A 23,481-nucleotide genomic window follows, 5' to 3' on the forward strand; every position below is an offset into this window, starting at 1 on the left:
AATATTCCAATCATAGTAGATACACCGCCAGATGGTGCAAAAACAATCCGAATTGGCGTTTTCCAGACTGAGGCGCCATGTTGTTTAGTTGTTTACTTGTCGCGGCTGCTCTCGTGAGATTTGACATGGGTTACATACAAGGTCAGCTGACTTGTAGAGCGAGATTTCTCGAGACTGAATGACCTTTCACCCACCGGCGTGGGAGCTTTTGACAGAAGGAGTTCGCGAGTTGTTTTTGTTGACACTTGGGCATTTAAAGATGTCATCCCGCGGCACGAAACGGAAGAAAGCCAAAGACTGTCTGGGGCAGAAGAAGATTACTTCTTTCTTTTTCAATGTTGACAGACAATTTGTTACAATTTCCCTCTCAGATAGCCTCAGAATGTCCCATTGGAGCATTTTTCAAAGGCTTTGCACGGCGGGGGGGGGGACAACCGGCACCATCTCCCCCCCCCCCGCTTCGCTCCCTCGCCATGGTGAGCGCCCTCATACTAAATTTTTCTAGAAAAAAACCCTGCTTTAAATATGCTATATTTCTCTCTTGCACATTAGTAACAAGATGGACCAGACTTGTTGGTGGTGTGGTTATACACACTTCTTGGTTATAAAATCTGACTAGCAAGTATGGACTTGTATAGCAGACTAACAGTAGTTTGTTCGCATCAGCGATGATATCTGGCTGGCAAATAGAAGTGCAAAGAGCGATTATAAAGGCCTGGTCCCACAAAAAAGAAAAATCAGTCCCCTGTAGTTTTTGTTTTTGGTGGTCACACCAGACCGATAACTATAGCCCAGGCCTGGGTTTATCCATATTGGTGAGATTGCTTCTGGAGTGTGCATAGGTATTCACCCCTCAAAGTCAATACTTTGTAGAGCCACCTTTTGCTGCAATTCCATCTGCAAGTCTCTTGGGGTATGTCTCTATTAGCTTAGCACATCTAGCCATTGGGATTTTTGCCCGTTCCTCAAGGCAAAACTGCTCCAACTCCTTCAAGTTAGATGGGTTGCGTTGGTGTACAGCAATCTTCAAGTTATGCCACAGATTCTCAATTGGATTGAGGTGTGGGCTTTGACTAGGCCATTCCAAGACATTTAAATGTTTCCCTTTAAACCACTCCAGTGTAGCTTTAGCAGTATCTTTAGGGTCATTGTCCTGCTGGAACGTGAACCTCTGGCTCAGTCTCAAACCTTTGGCTGACTCAAACAGGTTTTCCTCCAGAATTGCCCAGTGTTTAGTGCCATCCATCTTTCCTTCAATCCTGACCAGCTTTCCTGTCCCTGCAGATGGAAAAACATCCCCACAGCATAATACTGCCACCACCATGCTTCACTGTAGAGATGGTGTTCTCAGGGTGTTGGGTTTGCACCACACATGGCATTTCCCATGATGGCCAAAAAGATCAATTTTAGTCTCATTTGACCAGAGAATCTCCTTCCATGTGTTTGGGGAGTCTGCCACATGCTGTTGAACAAACTCCAAATGTGTTTTCTTTAAGCAATGGCTTTTTTCTGGCCACTCTTCCATAAAACCCCGCCCACTCTGTGGAGTGTATGGCTTAAAGTGGTCCTATGGACAGATACTCCCAACTCCGCTGTGGATCTCTGCAGCTCCTTCAGTGTTAGCGTTGGTGTCTTTGTTGCATCTCTGATTAATGCCGTCCTTGCCCGGTCTGTGAGTTTTGGTGGGTGGGGTCTTCTCTTGTCAGGTTTGTAGTGGTGCCATATTCTTTCCATTTTGCTATAATGGATTTAATGGTGCTCCGTGGGATATTCAAAATTTGGGATATTTTCTATAACCCATCCCTGATCTATACTTCTTCACAACTTTGTCTCTCTGACCTTTTAAAATCAAATCAAAAGGTGCTTCAACAAAGTATTAGTTTAAGGGTGTGCATGCTTATGCAACCAGCTTATTGTACTTTTTTTTTTTTTTTTTTTAACCCCCCCACCCCAACAGATTTGTGTGTTTTTCAACTGAATTGTACAGATTATAGGTCACATTAAAGGTGGGGAAAAGTTTTGAAATTATTTATCTTGGTCTCATTTTCTTACATCAGAAAAGCCAATCATTTTAATGGGGTGTGTACACTTTATATATCCACTGTACATATTCACCACTTGAAGATAAACTTCATATCTTCACACCAGAGGTGGAAAGAGTACTAAAATATTATATTCAAGTACAAGTACTGTTACTCTGATGAAATTTTACTTAAGTACAAGTAAAGTTACCAGACAAAAAATCTACTCAAGTAAAAGTAAAAAGTAGATCATTTAAAATGTACTTTGAGTAAAAGTAAAACGTTACTTTTAACAATGGGTGTTTTCTGCCTCCATTGTGTTGTGCAAAAATGAAAAAGAAGAGGAAACAAGGATATATGTACATCTCAACCCAGATGTTTTATTTAAAGGAAGTGTATCAAATTGAATGCTTAGGATAATGCTGCATTAAAACTGAGACAAACAAAAAAGGTCAATACACACAGTCATGTCGTTTACATCGCCCTGACCACACACAAAGCATTGTACACGAAATATGAAAGTGAAATGTTGCACCGAAATCTCGTAGCTTGCCTGTGTGCACTGTGCGTTATTGAACAATTCAATTCAAACATTATTTGTTTTGCTTAGTATTCCTTTCTGGCCTGTTGGATGTAGAATGGTAGGAGGACTGATCACGTCAGGTTGGCGAGCTAACTTGCTTGCGTGATTAGCCAACCGAATAACAGACTAGTTACCGTTATGTTACAGTACCAACAGGTTGCTACTTCAACATTAGCAATGCCATCCACTATTTTTGGAATATAACCAGCCTATTGTCGGTTTTACTATGGAAAGGAAACATTATGATCAGGGGCGCAGATACGTTTTTTGAACTGGGGGGGGACAAAAAACTGGGGGGGAACAAAAAACTGGGGGGGGACAAAGCTGCCAGCAAACCAACCCCAACCCCGATATGCCTGTCAAACTTGTTGTGGGTAACCATAGCAACCAAGCTCGAGCTTGCAACCTGTGCAGTCTGCGCAGCTCAACCAACCGAATATCAGTCTTTTTGTTTTATGTGAGTTGTTGCAACTATGTATACACTGCTGTGCACCTCAATAAACCGAATGGTAATTAGTCTTTTGATTTTTCCGTGAGGTTTGCCTTATGCAAAGAAAGACAGCATAGACGTTTTTTCCTCCCTATAAGTGTGGGGGGGGGGGGGACCGAACGAGGTGAATTTAAATCTGGGTGGGACGAATCCCACCCGTCCCACCCTCTATCTGCGCCCGTGATTATGATGCCAATGACAATACTTACCTCAACATGCTTGCGCAGATTAGACGTCGAATTTTTGTATGCCGCAATGGTTGTCTTCTTGGGCACACATAATCTGCATTGCATAATGAAACTGTCACCCCTTTTCTCTACGAAGCTGAAGTGATCACGTATGTAGGGCCAGGGGTGCACTTCATTACTGGAAGAAATTGCGTTTTCTGCAGGGTCGTCCACCACAGGTTCCTCGGTCTCCTCCATGTCCGCAGGGGCGCTTTATCAACACCCGTGGCCCAGGGGCTAGGCCCCTCATAGGCTACCTGTCAACCCTACCCTTACCGTTGGCCAGAAAAACACTCTTATTTTATTTGCAATACGTGTCAAGCATTTACAGTGTAAGCATGTAATTAGCCTAGAAGCCTACGATAGGTTACGTTTGGCTCAGCGTAGCTGTGCAAGGCCCACGCTCACATCGCTCAACACATCCGACCACAGAGGGAGAGAAGAACGCGCGCATTATCATTACGGAGCCGGTTCTGATTATTACCACGGACAGGACAGTGATACTGCTTAACTTTCACATAGGGGCATGGCCAGAGATAACCACACAAGCGTGCGTGCGCTAATGTAGACCTATGTGTTGTAAACATAAAACACACACACCTACAGACAAGTCCTTTTAAAAAATAAAATACATAAAAATAGCTCGATGGCATGAAAACAAACATTCACTGCAAGACAAGGTGCCCTAGAATCCCCATCAGTTTTTAATATCTATATGGACTTTGTTGTCAGGATTGCACAGCATGAGATATCAAAACTGTACCCAGATACAGGCTTCAAGTTCAGATATTGCATTCCAAATGAGGTATCCACAAGAGAAATGCGTACGAAAGCACGAGCATCAGGAGAGGGTTGCATAACAGAGATTCTATAGGCAGATGATCAGGCCATACTCGCTGGATCCATCGAGGAGCTTCAGAATATTCTTCAGTTGTATGATAAGACCTACACCTGCTTTGGTTTACAAATATATGTCAAAACAGAAACAATGGCTTTTAATGTCAATGAGGATATCAAATGTAAACCAAGTATCATTTCCCTTGGCGGCACTAATATTAAAAACGTCCGCACCTTTAAATATCTTGGTTATAATGTCAGCAACTGTGATGAATCCTCACACTTCCTGCATGCTAGGATAAGTGCTGCATTCATGAAATGGAATGAACTGAAACACGTTCTAACCGACCACCGAATACTACTAAAAACCCGTATAAAGTTCCTAGTGGCATGTGTTCGATCTCGTCTCCTGTACAGCACACAGGCATGGCAACTATCATCCAGTGAAATTCACAAAATTGAGGTAGTGTGGCATGGCTTCCTAAGGAAAATGATTAAAGGTGGATATAAACGAAAGAATGCCCCTGACCAAAAGAACACTACAAATGAAGATATAGACTGGAGCTACAAGATGTCCAATGCTGACCTCCGGAAACTGACAGGAATCCAGGATATAAAACTATCCTGCTACGTACAACAACTAAAATATATTGCTCATGTTTGCCGGATTTGCAATAACCAAGTGCAAAAGCAGCTCCTGTTTGACAAAAATGGTTACAAATGGACGAAATGGGAAAATCTGCTGGGCATAGACACCCAACAGATAAGACGTATGATGATGGACAAATCAAACTTTGAACAACTGCTACAGCAGAAGCACCCCTAGAGAGTTTAACTTTTGACAGGGGAACATGATGATGATGATGAAGGTACTTGGCTCGGCGGCCACATGAAACGTAAACACCATGGACAGCGGCCAAACTCATAACTCTACAGACCGAAATACACGAAACCGAGTCCTACTAGGGTCTATTTTACCGATCTATGTTCAAGCATCATGCAAGTCTTCCTTCTCCTTGAATAAGACCGTGCATTCAACTGCCTTTTTGACATGACTGCATCGAAATACCACTTGCAACAATATTTCACGCACTCCATCAAGAAAAAAGTTAAACATGATGAACACGGGCATACTGTTTTGAGCATACGATTTTTTAAAAAGAAACTAGCAACATCAAAGTCCTTCAATAAACCCATCTGTGGCAGCGGGGGCGTGGTCAAGCGCCGGTCTGTGACAGGAGGGCAGAGCCAGGGAAGGTGAGTGGCAGAATCACTACACCTGACGGTAATTAACCTGTGTTTGTGTGTCTTCCCAGTACCGCACCCTATTTAAGGAGGCAGAGGAGAGCTCTTCCCGGGACAAGAACACAACGTGTGTGTGTGTGTATTTACCAAATACGAACGATTGTTATACTGAAAAGTCTGGCAATAAAAGCCTGTTGTTCCCTGAAGCTTTGTCCTGCCGTCCTCTGTGCTCCACCCACACCTAAGAGAGCTCTACACCATCCTTTAGCGCAAATGAGCTTAACCTAGTTCAAAGCATGACGCTAGCAGTAGCTGCATAAGGCAAAATCATGTGGGCCTTTCGTCAACAACAAGCCACGGCGGGCAAACATTAATAATCAAGTGTCCTTACCTTAAAACGTTGTCTTGACCACAGAACTTCTCAAGTATTTCACTTAAATCCACACGGGTTAACAACACACCCAACACAGCTAGCGAGAAATGTGGATCTGCACTAGCTTTGTATTGCTATTCCCCTCAGTATGCTTACTCTGTCTGCTGCCCGAACTGTGAAAATTATAGGCTACAATCTTTTCATCAATTTCTTCAGTAGATGCCGTTTTAGACATTTTATTATCCCCATCGAAATATGCTATTATACTAACAGGATTATAACTCAAATCACACGACACGTATTCAAATCACAACTGATTTATTTTACTGTTGGACAGATCATAGCATATCTAGCCTAGCTGCACATAGTCTAGCTGCTGGTAGGCTGATAACTGATAAGTAGCTGATATTCTGAACAGATTGGTGATCCTTACCTTAAAAAGTCTGTGACTTTAGGCAACGATTCTATCATTACCTGCATCTCTTTTTTTTTTTTTTTTTCCTTTTATGCGCCCCGCTAACATGTGAACGCTTCATCTTTCAAAGCCTCTAAATTTGTGTCTCTGTAGTCTGCAGTCTTTGGCGCGCTTTCGTGCGTGACGTTACATTTTATTCTGGTACAGTTGTGGGTGTTCGTTTCGTGAACCACATCCACCATGTCTTTTACAGCAGGCTACTGTGCGGTCATTTATTTCTAACCTTATTTCTATCCGTACATTAATGTAGGCCCACGATTCCGACAGTTTATTTTATTAATATTACGAGGCCCCTGATTGGCTGTGGCCCAGGGGCTTGAGCCCCCCCCCCTTAAAGCGCCGGTGCATGTCCGCCATCGTCTGTGTGAGACTCGCGCGCGCGACAACTGTCCTTCCCGTGATTCATTTCCAGAACGCATTTCCCCTTCTCCGTTTTAGCCTTTTTTAAAAATTATTTATTTTTTTTACTCAGTAACGGTTGTGATGTAAAATGTACCGAAGTACACTACTTAAAAGAAAACATACTTAAGTAAAAGTACACTCTTTAAAAATTACTTGAAAAAGTATAAGTACACAAAAAAGCTACTCAAGTACAGTAACGCGAGTAATGTAATTCGTTACTTTCCACCTCTGCTTCACACATATGCATTTTATGTCTAAATATTCAATTTATCTTTATTCTGTTATGCCCAGTTCTAAAACACAAATTTGAAGAATAATTTTAACGGGGTGTGTACACATTATTATTATTATTATTATTATTTTATTTTAAATATACACTGTATATTTTTTCAACACGAGAAGATAAGCTTCATATCTTCACACCACCATATAATGTTCTTTATATTATATCGACACATTCACAAACAAAGTCCCCAAATTCATCAAAACAATTCATCGATTTCTTCATGAGTGACACAGAGATTTGTCACGGGTTTGGTTCTCCATGTGGAGCTCGTATGAAAAATACGAGTGGTGTATTTCCTAGTAAAACACTCGTGTCTATGTAATATATTTAGTTCTTTGATACGGTTTTATGATTGTATTATAAGAAATGTGCCTCGATATTACATTTTCATCTGTCGTAAAACAAGGCATAGTTGGTCCCTTAATAAATATAGTTTGGTTGACCATTCCAACTTCATATTCATATCATATCCTCTCTTTAGACTTTTTCAACTTCATTTTTTTTTTCTTTAGACAAATACCTAGTTACCAAAACAGTACTGCAATATGAGAAATAAATACCAGAATTCAAAAGCTCGGACATGTTTAAATGTGGGGGAAAAATAGAAGGCCAAACATGCTCCAAAGCACAACTGATTTTTTTTTTTCTTTTACAGATTTCAACCATACATAAAGTGGTAAATATGCAATTGTGGCTTTTCAGTTGCAGTATTTTAAAGATATCTTGTACCCAAGAACAATTCCTGAAAATTTCATGCATCTACCTCAAATAGTTCAAAAGTTATGGCTTGTGGAACTTTTAGCGGGGGTTTTTTCCTATAGTACTCGTTTTTATGGCAAAATTTGAGCCACGTAATGCCGTATTGTAGCTTGACAAAGGTTTGCCAAAGTAATCCCGAGCCCATGTGGTTCTATCAGCTATAGATGAATGACAGTTCTTGATGCAGTGCCATCTGAGGGATCGGAGATCACAGGTGTTCAGATTAGGCTTGAGCCCTTTGCCCTTTACACACTGAAATTCTTCCAGATTCCTTGAATCATTTAATGATCTTACGCTTTGAGGAGCATTTTGTTTTTAAACATCTCAATCATTTTCTCATGCATTTGTTGACAAACTGGAGATCCTCCACCCATCTTTACTCCTCAAAGACTAGGCCTTTCCTGGATACTGATTTTGTACCAAATCATGATTACAGTCACCTGCTTCAAATCACATCATTTATTTAATTGTTTTACCTCATCCCTCGCTCTAAATTGCTCCCGTCCCACCTTTTTTTGGAATGTCTTACAGATCTGAAACGCAGGAATGGGCGCATATTGACCAATGAAATGAAGTTGACCAACAAAACATGAAATATCTCTGGGTCATACTGTCTGTCTGCAATGAAATACAAGTCAAAGTAAATTTAGAAAACACTGTCTGGTTTTTTTTTGTTTTGTTTTAATAAATTTGCATCTTCCAGACCGTCCCAACTTTTACTGAATTTAGGGGTTGTAAATAATTTTACACTTTTTTATTTAAATGCAATGTGATTTTGATAAACTGATAAAGCAGAGAATCTGTTCCAGACGTCACATTACAGAAAGTTAAACCGAACTAATTATTTTTCAGAGGTTTATGGGCTCTGCTACATGTGTATTTTCAAATACAAGGTTCGGTTCTTTGAAATAATTTGATGGCGCTGCATCCAGATCACGATCAGGTAGTTCATGACTTCCGAGTTAGAGAATTGGTGATCTTGCTTGTCACTCGGTGTGTCCCAGAGCTCCATTATGCTTGTTGAACAGGTCACGCACACATTGTGTGGCCCCTACAGCCAAAAGACGACCTCAGGGTCTGTTCTTTTACATTTTACTATAAGGTGTTCTAGTTAGTGTGTTTTGACTAGAGTTTTTAATCCGTGTTCTAGTCGAGTCACTAAACCTTGAGTCCCCAGTGTTCAAGTCTGAGTCAAGTCCAAGTCATTAAAAAAATTTCGAGTTGAGTCCACTATTGATCCAAGTCGAGTCCGAGGCAAGTTCAAGACTCCAATCGCACCATTTGACGGTGGCTGTTTTAGCACCATTAACATCAGTTTGTTCCTGAACATGGCGTATGAACAGGTGAATGTGCTTCTCTTTATCAGGGAGTGTGAAGTATTCTGTCAGAGATGGTTGGGAGACGGATGTAAGTGCAGAAGGTGTGTTTATTAATACAAGTGAAGACGGTAAACTATCCAGAACGGCAGGCAAAATCATAAAACGGTGTAACAGGCAATAGGTCGAGCAAGGCCCAAACAGGCTATCGTAGACTCGGCAGAATCAAAGACGAGAAACAGGAAATCAGGGATCAGGAAACCAAACAAGGAAATCAGGCTTGGTAATGTGTCAGCAATGCAACTCAATACTTCGCAAAGTAAGTGTGTTTTCACAATCTTTATATCGGTGTGCTGATCACGCCTTAATTCTGTGCAGGTGTGAGTCAGTTTACGGCGCACGCGCTGTCCGGAGCACACCTGAGTCTATTTGATGCACAGGTGTGACACTCTTGCATGAAATTAGTACAAAAATTTAATGTAGATATAAATATCTTCTGCCAAATTATGGCATTTTACAAAAAATAAAGAAAAATTCTAAGTCCTCGTCTCCAATTTGAGTCCGAATGCAGTTAATGCACGAGTCCGAGTCATCAGTGCTCAAGTCCAAGTCAAGTCACAAGTCGTTAAAATTAGTGCACGAGTTGGACCACTTTTTTTTTTTTTTTGGACATTATTTATTTTTACTGCCTGTTTTCACTTTAAAAGGTGACGATTACTTGTGTTAATTTTTTTTTAACAGCTTATCAGGTTTATACTCGAGTGATTTCATTCCTTGTTTCAGGATTTTATTCAGAACATTACATAATAAAACAAATATCAAATTCTATATCCACGTGAATATTTTTTAAAAATATTTTTTTCTTTAACTCCTTTTCTGTTTCTGTCTTTATTACATCATGTCTTGGCAGCGTGATGAGAGCACGTCTAGCAGACAGACCGGGATGCCTCCGCTAGTGATCCCTGTGTCTGTACCTGTTCGGAGGAATCAGGTCCCGATAGAGCAGACAGGTGGCTGGACGCGTGAGCAGAGGCTTCCTCCAGAGAGTACGCAGCAGTCCAAGCACAAGCCCTCTGTTATCGTGACACGCCGCCGCTCATTAAGGGCCTCGGACAATTTCAACCAGGTACGATGTACATCATGTAAAGCTGCTCACCGGCCACTTTAATAGGAATGTGTTCTTGATTCTAAGATCCCTGTTCTTGGCTGCAGGAGTGAAACCCAATGTGGTGTTCTGCTGTTGCTTTTCTGCTGAGATGCTTTTCTGCCCACCACGGTTGTAAAGAGTGATTTCTGAGGAGTTACTATATCCTTCCTGGCATAAAAGCTCGAACCAATCTGTTCATTTTCCTCTGACCTCTATCATCAACAAGGCGTTTGTTTCCACCCACAGAACTTTTCGCTAACTCAACTCGATGTTTTTTGTTTTTCACACCATTCTGTCTGTAGAGGTGTGTGTGTGTGTGTGTGTGTGTGTGTGTGAGAGAGAACCCCAGGAGATCAGCAGTTTCTGAAATACTCAAAACATCTTATACTCATCTCATCTCATTATCTCTAGCCGCTTTATCCTTCTACAGGGTCGCAGGCAAGCTGGAGCCTATCCCAGCTGACTACGGGCGAAAGGCGGGGTACACCCTGGACAAGTCGCCAGGTCATCACAGGGCTGACACATAGACACAGACAACCATTCACATTCACACCTACGGTCAATTTAGAGTCACCAGTTAACCTAACCTGCATGTCTTTGGACTGTGGGGGAAACCGGAGCACCCGGAGGAAACCCACGCGGACACGGGGAGAACATGCAAACTCCGCACAGAAAGGCCCTCGCCGGCCACGGGGCTCGAACACGGACCTTCTTGCTGTGAGGCGACAGCGCTAACCACTACACCACCGTGCCGCCCCATCTTATACTCATCCGGCTCAAACCAACACCCATGCTACAGTGAAAGAAAGTCACACTTCACTGAGATCACAATTTTTCTCGTTCTGATGTTTGAACATTGTAAACGTTAATTAGCTGAAGCTCTTGATTTGTATCTGTGTGATTTTATGCACCAAGTGCATAATCGGCTGATTAGAGAACTGCATCAAACAGCAGGTGTGTGTGTGTATTTTGATTATTTCTAGGAGTATGAGCTCTCGCAGCTTCTCATCCCCTATATGATTTAGCTGCTAAAGGCTTTCATTAAACACTGCCAATGAAATCCTTTTTCCCATTGGATTTGCTCAATAAAAAAAAAAATCTGTTTATAATTTTATTTCTCATGAGCGATTTTACTGAATAGTGTGTTTTAGGTTGCTGAAACTTCTCAAGCTTTAAAAGGAATGTGTATAAATTTCTTGCTGAGCAGAACACCTGCTCTCCTTTTCAAATAATTCATCTCAAATAATTGGATAAAATAAAATTTCGAAGACTTGAAATCGGAGAAATTAATGTATTAAATGGCATTACATCATGGTGTTGTTTAATTGTTGATTTAGTTTTCTGGAACAGATTTCTGACAGTAGTGCATCTGCAAATGCACTCTGGATCTAGAAACCTGACCTTTTTCTGTATCGGCAGCTATTTCACAGGGACTTGTATGATGCAATAAAATGCTCGAGGACATGCTGTTCTAGGAAAGCAATCAACTTTTTTTTTTTTTAAGGCTGGTAACACTAACTCCACTTTAGCAGATCACTCTGTGGTTGATTTACTTATAACAACAAGTGTTTTATTCCTTACTTATTACCCTACACCCTCGTGCAAGTTAGTCTCCTCCTACGGTCCAAGCATTGGCTCCAAATCTTGTGATACATTTTGTTCAAATGCATAATTTAAATTCAGAAATCATTTCCGCTGCTGAACGTTACCCGGTCCAGAGGTGATTTGATTTTTTTTCCCCCTCATAACTGCACATCCTAAAGTGTTTTGCTGCAGCTATTTACCAAATTTTTTGCCCTTTTGTCACACAATTTATTGTAATTTTATTTTTATGTTCAAGGAGGATGCGATGGAGGGCGGAAGGTCCCCGGACAAATTAAAGCGTCGCCCGCGACCCGAGCCCCTGGTCATCCCTCCGCCCAGACCATCCACGTTCATCGCCCCGTCCGTTTACTCCACCATCTCTCCCTTCCAGAGCCACCTGCGCTCCCCTATACGCCTGCTGGACAACCCTCTGACTCTGCCCCCGTACACTCCTCCACCCATCCTGTCACCGGTGCGCGAGGGATCAGGACTGTACTTCTCCACCTTTCTGTCTTCAATAGCGGCAGGAAATCAGGGTTTGCCTCCACCACCAACCCCCAAAACGGCCTCCAGGAGCCTCCTGCGCTCAAGTGAGCAATGAGTTTATAATTCATGTGTCACACAGGGTTGAGTGAGTTTGATCATATATGATGAACTGTGTCATAAAATGCGTTTTTAATAAAAGCACATGGTATGTTTCAAATGTGAACTCAGCAAGAACTAAATATCACAATCCATATTCTACAGTTAAAATTTCTGTGTTGATGTGTCTGTTAATGAATTGATTGATTGATTGATTGATTGATTGATTGATTGATTGATCGATCGATCGACTGAGTTGTCTGTCTGTGTCCCAGTCTGTCTGGCTAACTGTTTATACACCTGTCTGTCTGCCTAGATGTTTGTCTCTTTATTTATTTGTCTGTCTGTATCCATTTCCGTCTGCATGGCGAACTGACTTGTCTGTCTGTGTATCTGTCTCTGTGTCCCTGGTCTGCCTGTCTGCTTAGATGTTTGTCTATTTATTTGTCCATCTGTATCAGTCTTCATCTGCATGGCTAACTGATTTGTCTGTCTGTCTCTGTGTCCCTATCCGTCTGTCTGTCTGGCTAACTGTTTATCTGTGTATATACCTGTCTGCCGGTTCGTATGTTTGTTTGTTTGTTTGTTTGTTTATTTGTCTGTCTGTCTAGCTAAGTGTCTGACCACCCACCTAGATGTTTGTCTATTTATTTGTCTATCTGTATCCATCTGCATGCCTAACTGATTTGTCTGTGTCTGGTATGTATGTATGTACAGTGGTGCTTGAAAGTTTGTGAACCCTTTAGAATTTTCTATATTTCTGCATAAATATGACCTAAAACATCATCAGATTTTCACACAAGTCCTAAAAGTAGATAAAGAGAACCCAGTTAAACAAATGAGACAAAAATATTGTACTTGGTCATTTATTTATTGAGGAAAATTATCCAATATTACATATCTGTGAGTGGCAAAAGTATGTGAACCTTTGCTTTCAGTATCTGGTGTGACCCCCTTGTGCAGCAATAACTGCAACCAAACGTTTGCGGTAACTGTTGATCAGTCCTGCACACCGGCTTGGAGGAATTTTAGCCCGTTCCTCCGTACAGAACAGCTTCAACTCTGGGATGTTGGTGGGTTTCCTCACATAAACTGCTTGCTTCAGGTCCTTCCACAACATTTCGATTGGATTAAGGTCAGGACTTTGACTTGGCCATTCAAAAACATTTAACTTTATTCTTCTTTAACCATTCTTTGGTAGAACAACTTGTGTGCTTAGGGTCGTTGTCTTGCTGCATGACCCACCTTCTCTTGAGATTCAGTTCATGGACGGATGTCCTGACATTTTCCTTTAGAATTCACTGGTATAATTCAGAATTCATTGTTCCATCAATGATGGCAAGCTGTCCTGGCCCAGAAGCAGCAAAACAGGCCCAAACCATGATACTACCACCACCATGTTTCACAGATGGGATAAGGTTCTTATGCTGGAATGCAGTGTTTGTCTTTCTCCAAACATAACGCTTCTCATTTAAACCAAAAAGTTCTATTTTGGTCTCATCCATCCACAAAACATTTTTCTAATAGCCTTCTGGCTTGTCCATGTGATCTTTAGCAAACTGCAGACAAGCAGCAATGTTCTTTTTGGAGAGCAGTGGCTTTCTCCTTGCAACCCTGCCATACACACCATTGTTGTTCAGTGTTCTCCTCATGGTGGACTCATGAACATTAACATTAGCCAATGTGAGAGAGGCCTTCAGTTGCTTAGAAGTTACCCTGGGGTCCTTTGTGATCTCGCCGACTATTACACGCCTTGCTCTTAGAGTGATCTTTGTTGGTCAACCACTCCTGGGGAGGGTAACAATGGTCTTGAATTTCCTCCATTTGTACACAATCTGTCTGACTGTGGATTGGTGGAGTCCAAACTCTTTAGAGATGGTTTTGTAACTTTTTCCAGCCTGAAGAGCATCAACAACACCTTTTCTGAGATCCTCAGAAATCTCCTTTGTTCGTGCCATGATACACTTCCACAAACGTGTTGTGAAGATCAGACTTTGATAGATCCCTGTTCTTTAAATAAAACACGGTGCCCACTCGCACCTGATTGTCATCCCATTGATTGAAAACACCTTACTCTAATTTCACCTTCAAATTAACTGCTAATCCTAGAGGTTGGGCGGCACGGTGGTGTAGTGGTTAGCGCTGTCGCCTCACAGCAAGAAGGTCCTGGGTTCGAGCCCCGGGGCCGGCGAGGGCCTTTCTGTGTGGAGTTTGCATGTTCTCCCCGTGTCCGCGTGGGTTTCCTCCGGGTGCTCCGGTTTCCCCCACAGTCCAAAGACATGCAGGTTAGGTTAACTGGTGACTCTAAATTGACCGTAGGTGTGAATGTGAGTGTGAATGGTTGTCTGTGTCTATGTGTCAGCCCTGTGATGACCTGGTGACTTGTCCAGGGTGTACCCCGCCTTTCACCCGTAGTCAGCTGGGATAGGCTCCAGCTTGCCTGCGACCCTGTAGAAGGATAAAGCGGCTAGAGATAATGAGATGAGATGAGATCCTAGAGGTTCACATACTTTTGCCACTCACAGATATGTAATATTGGATCATTTTCCTCAATAAATAAATGACCAAGTATAATATTTTTGTCTCATTTATTTAACTGGGTTCTCTTTATCTACTTTTAGGACTTGTGTGAAAATCTGATGATGTTTTAGGTCATATTTATGCAGAAATATAGAAAATTCTAAAGGGTTCACAAACTTTCAAGCACCACTGTATGTATGTATGCATGCCTAGATATTTGTCTATCTGTGTCTGTCTGGCTAGATGTTTGTTTGTCTATCTGTGTCCCTGTCTGTCTGGCTAACTGTTTTTGTATATTTATTTATTTCTCTATCTGTATCCATCTCCGTCTGCATGGCTAACTGATTTGTCTGTCTGTGTATCTGTCTCTGTGTCCGTGTGTGTGTGTGTCTCTTCCAAGATGTTTGTCTGTTTATTTATTTGTATCCATCTCTGTTTTCCCGTCTGTCTGGCTAACTGTTTATCTGTTTATATACCTGTCTGCCTGTCTATCTGTCTGTCTGTTTGTTTGTTTATTTATCTTTGTCTGTCTAGATGTTTGTCTTTTATTTATTTGTCTGTCTGTCTCTGTCTGAATGGCTAACTGTTTATCTGTCTGTACATTAGTCTGTCTGTCAGTCCGTCACTGCTCATGTATCTGATTATTTGTCTTTCTATTTTTCTCTTTGTTTATCTTGGTCATTTCTCTCTGCATGTCTGTCTGTCTGTCTGTCTCCATACATTTCTGTCTGCCTTTCCATTAATAATATTGCATGTTACAGATGCCACGTAAATAGAGATAAATCTTACAGATCTTTACTTTATTGCATATTCTGTTTATTTTAAAGTAACAGTACCACACTGGATGTGAAATATACTGTAAGTTCATTATATCCTGCAACATCATGCTGTCATACAGTAACTCCTACCGTTATCGTTAGCATGCTGATGTTTATAGCGTATTATGTTACATTCGAGATGATCAGCACATGCCTCAGACACACAGCGGTATGTTCTTTTAAGTCGTTCTGTGATGATGAGATTTTTATGTTGTGATTTTTGCAGGCAGTTCCGATGTTACTCCTCCGATGCTCCCTCTGATCAGAGAGGCCACACCTGTCAGCATAGAACCGTGAGTATAATAGAAATGTTTATTCTAATTTCATTTTATTTCTTCCACAGAATCATTATCTCTTAATTAATTTCCAGAAATGGTAGTCACATAGGATTAAAGTCACATTGGCAAACATCTGCCTTGACGTTTCCTGTCAGTGTTCTGTGTCACATGGAGATGATTGTGTCACACCGTGTCTTACAGACGAATAAACATCAGCTCTCAGTACCAGGCAGAGATTCCTGAGCTCCAGGAGCGGTCGCTGGTCGAACAGGATGAGCACAAAGCTACTCTGGTGTGGCTCCCGCTGCCACAGGCTGAATCGCAACCTTCCCAGGATGAGACAGGTGAGTCATGAGGGCTAATCAGAAGCGCTAGTGGTTCTGATAGACTGTGGTCTAATCCCTTCCTCACTCCTCCTCCCTGATGTGTCCTGAGTCACTCTCATACTCATACTGTCACGTGTCTCATTCTGCAGTGGATAATCTGATGAACCTGGCCTGCTCCAGTGTGCTGTGTGGAGCAGGAACCAACGTGGAGCTCATGCACCACTGCCTTCACGAGAACAGAGGTGATGTCATGGTAAGCTAAAGAACAGTCTGTCCATCTGTCTCTGTTAGCCTCTGTCAGTGGACATCTATCTAGCTGTCTGTCTATCTACCCATCCCATATACATGTCGGTCTATCCAGCCATCTTCTGTACTTGTCTGTGTCCCTGTCCAACCATCTATCTGTTTCTGTCTGTCTATCCAGCCAGCTACTCTACCTGTCTGTCTACCCATCCCATGTACCTGTCTGTCCATCCAGCCATCTACTGTACTTGTCTGTCTGTCTGTCTGTCTGGCCATCCCATATACCTGTCGGTCTATCCAGCCATCTTCTGTACTTGTCTGTGTCCCTGTCCAACCATCTATCTGTTTATCTGTCTGTCTACCCATCCCATATACCTGTCTGTCTATCCAGCCATCTACTGTACTTGTCTGTCTGGCCATCCTATATACCTGTCTGTCTATCCAGCCATCTACTGTATCTGTCTGTCTGTCTACCCATCTCATATACCTCTGTCTATCCAGCCATCTACTGTATCTGTCTGTCTGGCTACCCATCCCATATACCTGTCTGTCTACCCATCCCATATACCTGTCTGTCTGGCCATCCTATATACCGTATTTTTCGGACTATAAGTCGCACTTTTTTTCATGGTTCGGCTAGCCATGCGACTTATACTCCGGTGCGACGTATATATGTTTGTTTTTTTTTTTTTCACCGCGGAATAACTGGAGCTGATGCTGAGTCTGACGACAGCCACGCAGAAGAAGAGGAAACGGCGCTTCGTCTGCCTCTGGAGTTGGCAGAGTTGTTCAGAAGCGACACCGAGGATGAGGAATTCAATGGATTTGCTGATTTGGAGTGAAATCGCCAGCTTGATAAACTTGATTGACCTGTGTTTTATTATTAATGATAGGCCTATAGTTATTTAAATAAGTTATGTAATGATTTTAGGCAGTGCTTAATTTGTGAAGTGGGAGGTCCCGGAACGCAGGAGGTGGGTGGGTCCGGCGACTCAAAAAAAAAAAAGGTGGGGGGTGGTTTACTATAACTTTACGCACACGCGCTTATTGTGTGTGTAAAAAAAAAAATAATAATAATATCAGACATTATGATCTTAGAAAACGCTTTAGTGACGAACAGTTACAGACAGTAATATGTCGTGATATGTTATAAAATATTATTTTTATTAGGCTATATATTAAATTATATATTAAATTTATCTTCTAAAATAACAGACTACTCATATCACAACCGGTTTATTTCACCATTGGAGATCAGATCACACAAGACATGAGTTAAATTACTCGTTTTAAGGATTTAAGTAGGGGATTTAAAAGCGGTTGTTGTTTTTTTTTCACTAGACGGTTGTCTTTGGAGATGATATACCTATAGCCTACTTGACCGCTGATTTAATGAAATAAAATTCGACAAAAATGAAGAATGACTCTCCTCGATGATGACTACAGCTTTAATAACACAGATGAAAGAGCCATGGGGCGATAATAAGCCCTACCGGTAAAAATATTCTAAAAGCAAACTGATTAATGCATCAGTAATAGGCTACTAATATTAGTTATAATAATATAAGCTATTAGTAATAACGATAGTGATAGTATTAAAGATAGTAGTAGATATTTAAAATAATCAGACTAGGCTACTTACAGGGCAAAGGGCGCGTTATCACTGCTCAGCTGTTCGTTTATTAAATAAACAATGCAGTCGCGCAGTAACCACGCGCCGCTTATCAGATACAATCACAGATTCTATGGATAGAATAACCCTTCAAAAAAGTGCGACTTATAGTCCGGTGCGACGTATATATGTTTTTTTCGTCTTCATAATGCATTTTTTGGCTGATGCGACTTAAACTCTGGAGCGATGTATAGTCCGGAAAATACGGTACCTGTCTGTCTATCCAGCCATCTACTGTATCTGTCTGTCTGTCTACCCATCCCATATACCTGCCTGTCTATCCAACCATCTACTGTACCTGTCTGTCGGTCTACCCATCCTATATACCTGTCTGTCTATCCAGCTAGCTACTGTACCTGTCTGTCTGGCCATCCTATATACCTGTCTGTCTATCCAGCCATCTACTGTACCTGTGTGTCGGTCTACCCATCCTATATACCTGTCTGTCTATCCAGCTATCTACTGTACCTGTCTGTCTACCTATCTGTCTATCCAGATATCTACTTTACCTGTCTGTCTACGTGTCCAACCATCTATCTGTCTGTCTAGTTGTCTGTCTGTGTACCCATCCATATACCTATCTATCTACCTGTTTGTCTATCCAGCCATGAACTGTAACTGTCTGCCTACCTGTCTCACTGTCTGTCTGTTTGCCTATCCATTTATCTGTCTACCTGTGTCTATTTATCCATCCATCCATTGATCAATCTGTGTCTACCAGTCTGTCTGTTTATCCATCTGTTGCCTGTCTGTCTACCTGTCTATCTATCTATCTATACATCTGTCTGTATATTTATCCATTCATCCACTCAATTTGTCTGTCTGTCTATCCATCAATCTGTCTGTCTATCTGTTTGTCTGTTTGTCCCTCTGTCTGTAGACATGTCTTTGACTGTCTGTCCATCTGTCCCTTCATCTGTCAATCTGTCTGTCTAGTTATACATCTGTCCCTGCATCCTTGCATACATCCTGTGTATTTATCCACTCCTCTGCTCATCAATGTGTCTGTCTGCCTATTTACCCATCCATCCATTGATCAATCGGTCTATCTGTCTGTTTATCCATCTGTCTGTGTATTTATCCATTCATCTGCTCATGTGTCTATTTGTCTATCCATCCATCCGTCTGTCTGTCTGTGTATTTATCCATTCATCTGCTCATCAGTGTGTCTGTCTGCCTATTTAACCATTCATCCATTGGTCTACCTGTCTGTATGTTTATCCATCAGTCTGTCTATCCATCTATTCATCTGTCTGTCTGTCTTTGTCCATCCATCCATCCATTGAGCTGTCTGTTTGTCTATTTATCCATCAGTCTCTCTATCTTTTCATGTCTGTATGTTTATCTATTCATTGATTAATCTGCCCATCCATCCATCTACCCAACTTTGTCTGTTTGTTTGTATGTCTGTTTGTCCGTCCGTCCATCCGTATACTGCTCTGTCTGTCTCTCTTCATAGAACAGACAGGTAGAAAGATGAATGAATGGACAGCTTAATCGATGAATACACAGACAGATCAAAGTCCATCTGTCTTTGTCTGTCTCGTAAATGCAGCACACAGTTATCAAAACCTTCATACTGTGATGTATTTTGCATATTGTGTCATGATGGTTTTTGTTTTTTCCATATCGCACTGTTTGAACTTATTCATAACTGGAGATTGGAATGTATTCTGTCCATTTCTGTAGAAAACTCTGGAAGTGATGTTGCTGAAGAATCCTATTTTCCCAAAGGATCACCACCTTACCAACTACCACTACGCAGGTAAGACTCTTCACCACCAGGGGCAAGGTTTTTCTTTTTTAAACATATATTCTGTTACCCACTATTTCATAAGGGTAGTATCTCACTGGGCTGCGACTAGTTGGAGACACAACAATTGCGATAAAATATGCGAATTGGCGACAAGTTTCACTTGGAAGCATGCTGAATTGATATTCCCATGTTTTACCGTAATTGTTGTGTCTCCAACTAGTCGCAGGCTGTCGCAGCCCGGCTTCCTCTCGGCAGGCAGGGAAGTAGAGGAAGCCTCACGGAAACTGACTCGAAAAGGGTTCGCGACTGCTTTGCGACACCAGCGACGTGTTTGCGGCTATTTTGAGAGAAATTTTGTCGCACGAATTTTTTGAACATGTTCAAAATTTCAGCGATGAAGGAGCGACACTTTGCGACTCATGCGAGGAAATTGAGAAGACCCATGAATGTTTAAAGACACTTTTGAAACTCTCGTGAATGACGTTTGCAAGCTGTCGCAGCCCAGTGAGTGGCTTAAGAGAGAGAATTTTCAAATACCTAAATCTTTGTATTAAAGGACTTCTTCTTTGTCCATGCTTAATTTCTACTGGTTTACACGATATAATAAGGTTAATTAGCATGCTTGTTGTTATACCCCCGCTCTGAAGGAAGGGGGAGGGTATACTGGTTTACCTCTGTCCATCCGTATCGCCGTATTTTCATCCTTCTGAAACAACCTTTTTCTCAGCAACTACAAATCACAACTGCTTGATATTTGGTACTGAGCTTCAGCTTGGGGTTCTATGGACCCTTTTCAGTCACGTGACCTTCGTAAACGCGACCGCCATTTTGGACATGTAGTGGACTTCGGCTCGAATCAGTTTGAATGCGAGGAAGGCGACAAACGAAAAACATAAAAGAAAAAGGAGCGAGATGCAGAAAACACCTTCACTATCCAGCGACGTAGGGCATTTACAGGGCGAGCAGAGGGAGAGGTATTTGCAAAAATTGAGGTTAGCAGGCTTAGAGAACGACGTTTACCTGCTTCCACCAGGATTGTTCACTGACGTACGGAAGTACACGAAGCCCTCGTCTTTACCTGACTTCGGCCCACATGATCTGTATACCTATGTCGTTAAAAACCCATCGCCATACACATACACGCCAACGTCCAAGGTTCTGGAGCGCGCTCCGGCTTGCTCCCGGAGTGCTCCGGCCGAGGTTCCGGAGCGCGCTCCGGCTTGCTCCTGGAGTGCTCCGGCCGAGGTTCCGGAGGGCGCTCCGGCTTGCTCCCGGAGTGCTCCGGCCGAGGTTCCGGAGGGCGCTCCGGCTTGCTCCAGGAGTGCTCCGGCCGAGGTTACGGAGCGCGCTCCGGCTTGCTCCGGAGCAAGCCGGCGCGCGCTGCTTAATTTGAGGGGAACCTCGGCCGGAGCACTCTGGGAGCAAGCCGGCGCGCGCTGCTTAATTTGAGGGAGAGCAAGCCGGCGCGCGCTCCGGAACCTCGGACGTTGGCTCCGGCAGCTTTACACTGGATCCGGTGTAAATAGCTGCCGGATCATAATTACAGTAAACTAGTAAATACAGTAAAGGAAAAACTTGAGACTGAAAGGTTTTAACAGTCATCCAAATGACTGAACGTAAACATTGCTACAGTAATATACTAGCTACTATGTTGTTGACATTAGCTAGTCAACAATAGCTACTACAGAAGAACAAAGAGGTTACAATGGGTTATTTTAACCTATTTGGTTACACACTCGCTGCCACAGAATGTTAACAGCAATGTAATGCCTTTTCTGGCTAATTTTATTCGTCTTACCTCTAACAAAGTGGTCACTACACAAGCGTTGGTATGCCGAGGGCTGCCAATCTGTTAATGGCCGCTATCCATCTTCTCCGTCGGGATCCGATAAAATGATAAACCTTGCCTTGTTTGTTGATGGTGACTACATCCAGGTGCACAACAATATAGTGGCATGATGGAAGTCTTGCTGAAAGTAAAAACTTTCTTTGCTGCCGTTCCTCAATGTTGGCTGTGGTAAACTACTGGTAGTACACGTCCAAAATGGCGGCCGCGTTTGTCGTGACGTCACGTGAAAAGGGTCCATACCATGTGTACCGTTTTGAGGTCTGTCGCACATCGACTTCCTGTTTACCGACTGAATGTATTTCATCTCATCTCATTATCTCTAGCCGCTTTATCCTGTTCTACAGGGTCGCAGGCAAGCTGGAGCCTATCCCAGCTGACTACGGGCAAAAGGCGGGGCACACCCTGGACAAGTCGCCAGGTCATCACAGGGCTGACACATAGACACAGACAACCATTCACACTCACATTCACACCTACGCTCAATTTAGAGTCACCAGTTAACCTAACCTGCATGTCTTTGGACTGTGGGGGAAACCGGAGCACCCGGAGGAAACCCACGCGGACACGGGGAGAACATGCAAACTCCACACAGAAAGGCCCTCGCCGGCCCCGGGGCTCAAACCCAGGACCTTCTTGCTGTGAGGCGACAGCGCTAACCACTACACCACCGTGCCGCCCCTGAATGTATTTACGAAGCATATTAGCGTGGATTTACAAAATTTTCGTAACACTTTTCTCAGCAACTACAAATCACAACTGCTTGATATTTGGTACCGAGCTTCAGCTTGGGGTTCTATACCATGTGTACCATTTTGAGGTCTGTCGCACATCGACTTCCTGTTTACCGACTGAATGTATTTACGAAACATATAGCGTGGATTTCTAAAAATTTCATAACACTTTTCTCAGCAACTACAAATCACAGCTGCTTGATATTTGGTACTGAGCTTCAGCTTGGGGTTCTATACCATGTATACCGTTTTCATATCTATCGCACATCGACGACTTGTTTACCGACTGAATGTATTTCACTCCAGTTTTGGTGCAATGAAAAGATTAATGAAGTATATAATGCTTTGTGTTTAATCAGGGTCAGACTGCTGGACTGTGGATGAAAAGCGCTACTTCAATAAAGGGATCTCTGCTTACAGAAAGGATTTCTTTTTAGTGCAGAAAGTGGTACGAACAGTTATTTATTTGAAGGATGCATTTCCTGTTTTTTCTCTCCACACGATGTCCCATGTACCAAATGTTGTGGGCATTTCTGTTCTGTTCATTGTATATTTTGTGTGTGTGTGTGTAGGTGCAGAGTAAAACACTGGCGCAGTGTGTGGAATTTTATTATACCTATAAGAAACAGGTGAAGGTTGGTCGCAGCGGGACTCTGATCTACGGCCCTCCGGATCCAGAAGAGCGTGTCCCTGAGGTACTGCAGTCATATACATGATTTGTAGAATCAAATGCAAAAGTATGAACACCCCCCTCCTCTTCCCTCTGTTTTCTGTGTGAAAAGTTTATTTAATTTAATTCAGCCATTAAAACATCCAGAATATTGACTTCCGGTGTAGCGACTAATGGAGTAGGACGCGTTTCTCCGAGCTCCTGCAGCAACCTTTAAAAAACCCTATTTTAGGTACACCTTTTGTATCTTTTTTCGGTGTGTGTGTTCTCCACCACCATAATTTGAATTTA

At 42.3% G+C, this 23,481-nt stretch overlaps 1 protein-coding gene across 3 annotated transcripts in view; it reads left to right on the top strand.

Moving 5' to 3' along the window:
• Nucleotides 1–23,481, top strand: part of mideasa (mitotic deacetylase associated SANT domain protein a) — a 58,859-nt gene that overhangs the window by 13,652 nt on the left and 21,726 nt on the right. For 2 of the 3 annotated variants that reach the window (XM_060916364.1, XM_060916365.1), the window contains exons 3-10: nt 9,925–10,140; nt 12,002–12,335; nt 15,892–15,958; nt 16,145–16,287; nt 16,419–16,522; nt 19,874–19,949; nt 22,880–22,968; nt 23,093–23,215. In XM_060916364.1, coding sequence (XP_060772347.1) covers nt 9,925–10,140; nt 12,002–12,335; nt 15,892–15,958; nt 16,145–16,287; nt 16,419–16,522; nt 19,874–19,949; nt 22,880–22,968; nt 23,093–23,215 — 1,152 coding nt within the window. The remainder of the gene's footprint in view (nt 1–9,924; nt 10,141–12,001; nt 12,336–15,891; nt 15,959–16,144; nt 16,288–16,418; nt 16,523–19,873; nt 19,950–22,879; nt 22,969–23,092; nt 23,216–23,481) is intronic. The other variant, XM_060916366.1, reaches the window with a different exon arrangement.

The sequence above is a fragment of the Neoarius graeffei genome, chromosome 3 (genome assembly GCF_027579695.1).
Source record: "Neoarius graeffei isolate fNeoGra1 chromosome 3, fNeoGra1.pri, whole genome shotgun sequence".
Classification (NCBI taxonomy): Eukaryota; Metazoa; Chordata; class Actinopteri; order Siluriformes; family Ariidae; genus Neoarius; species Neoarius graeffei.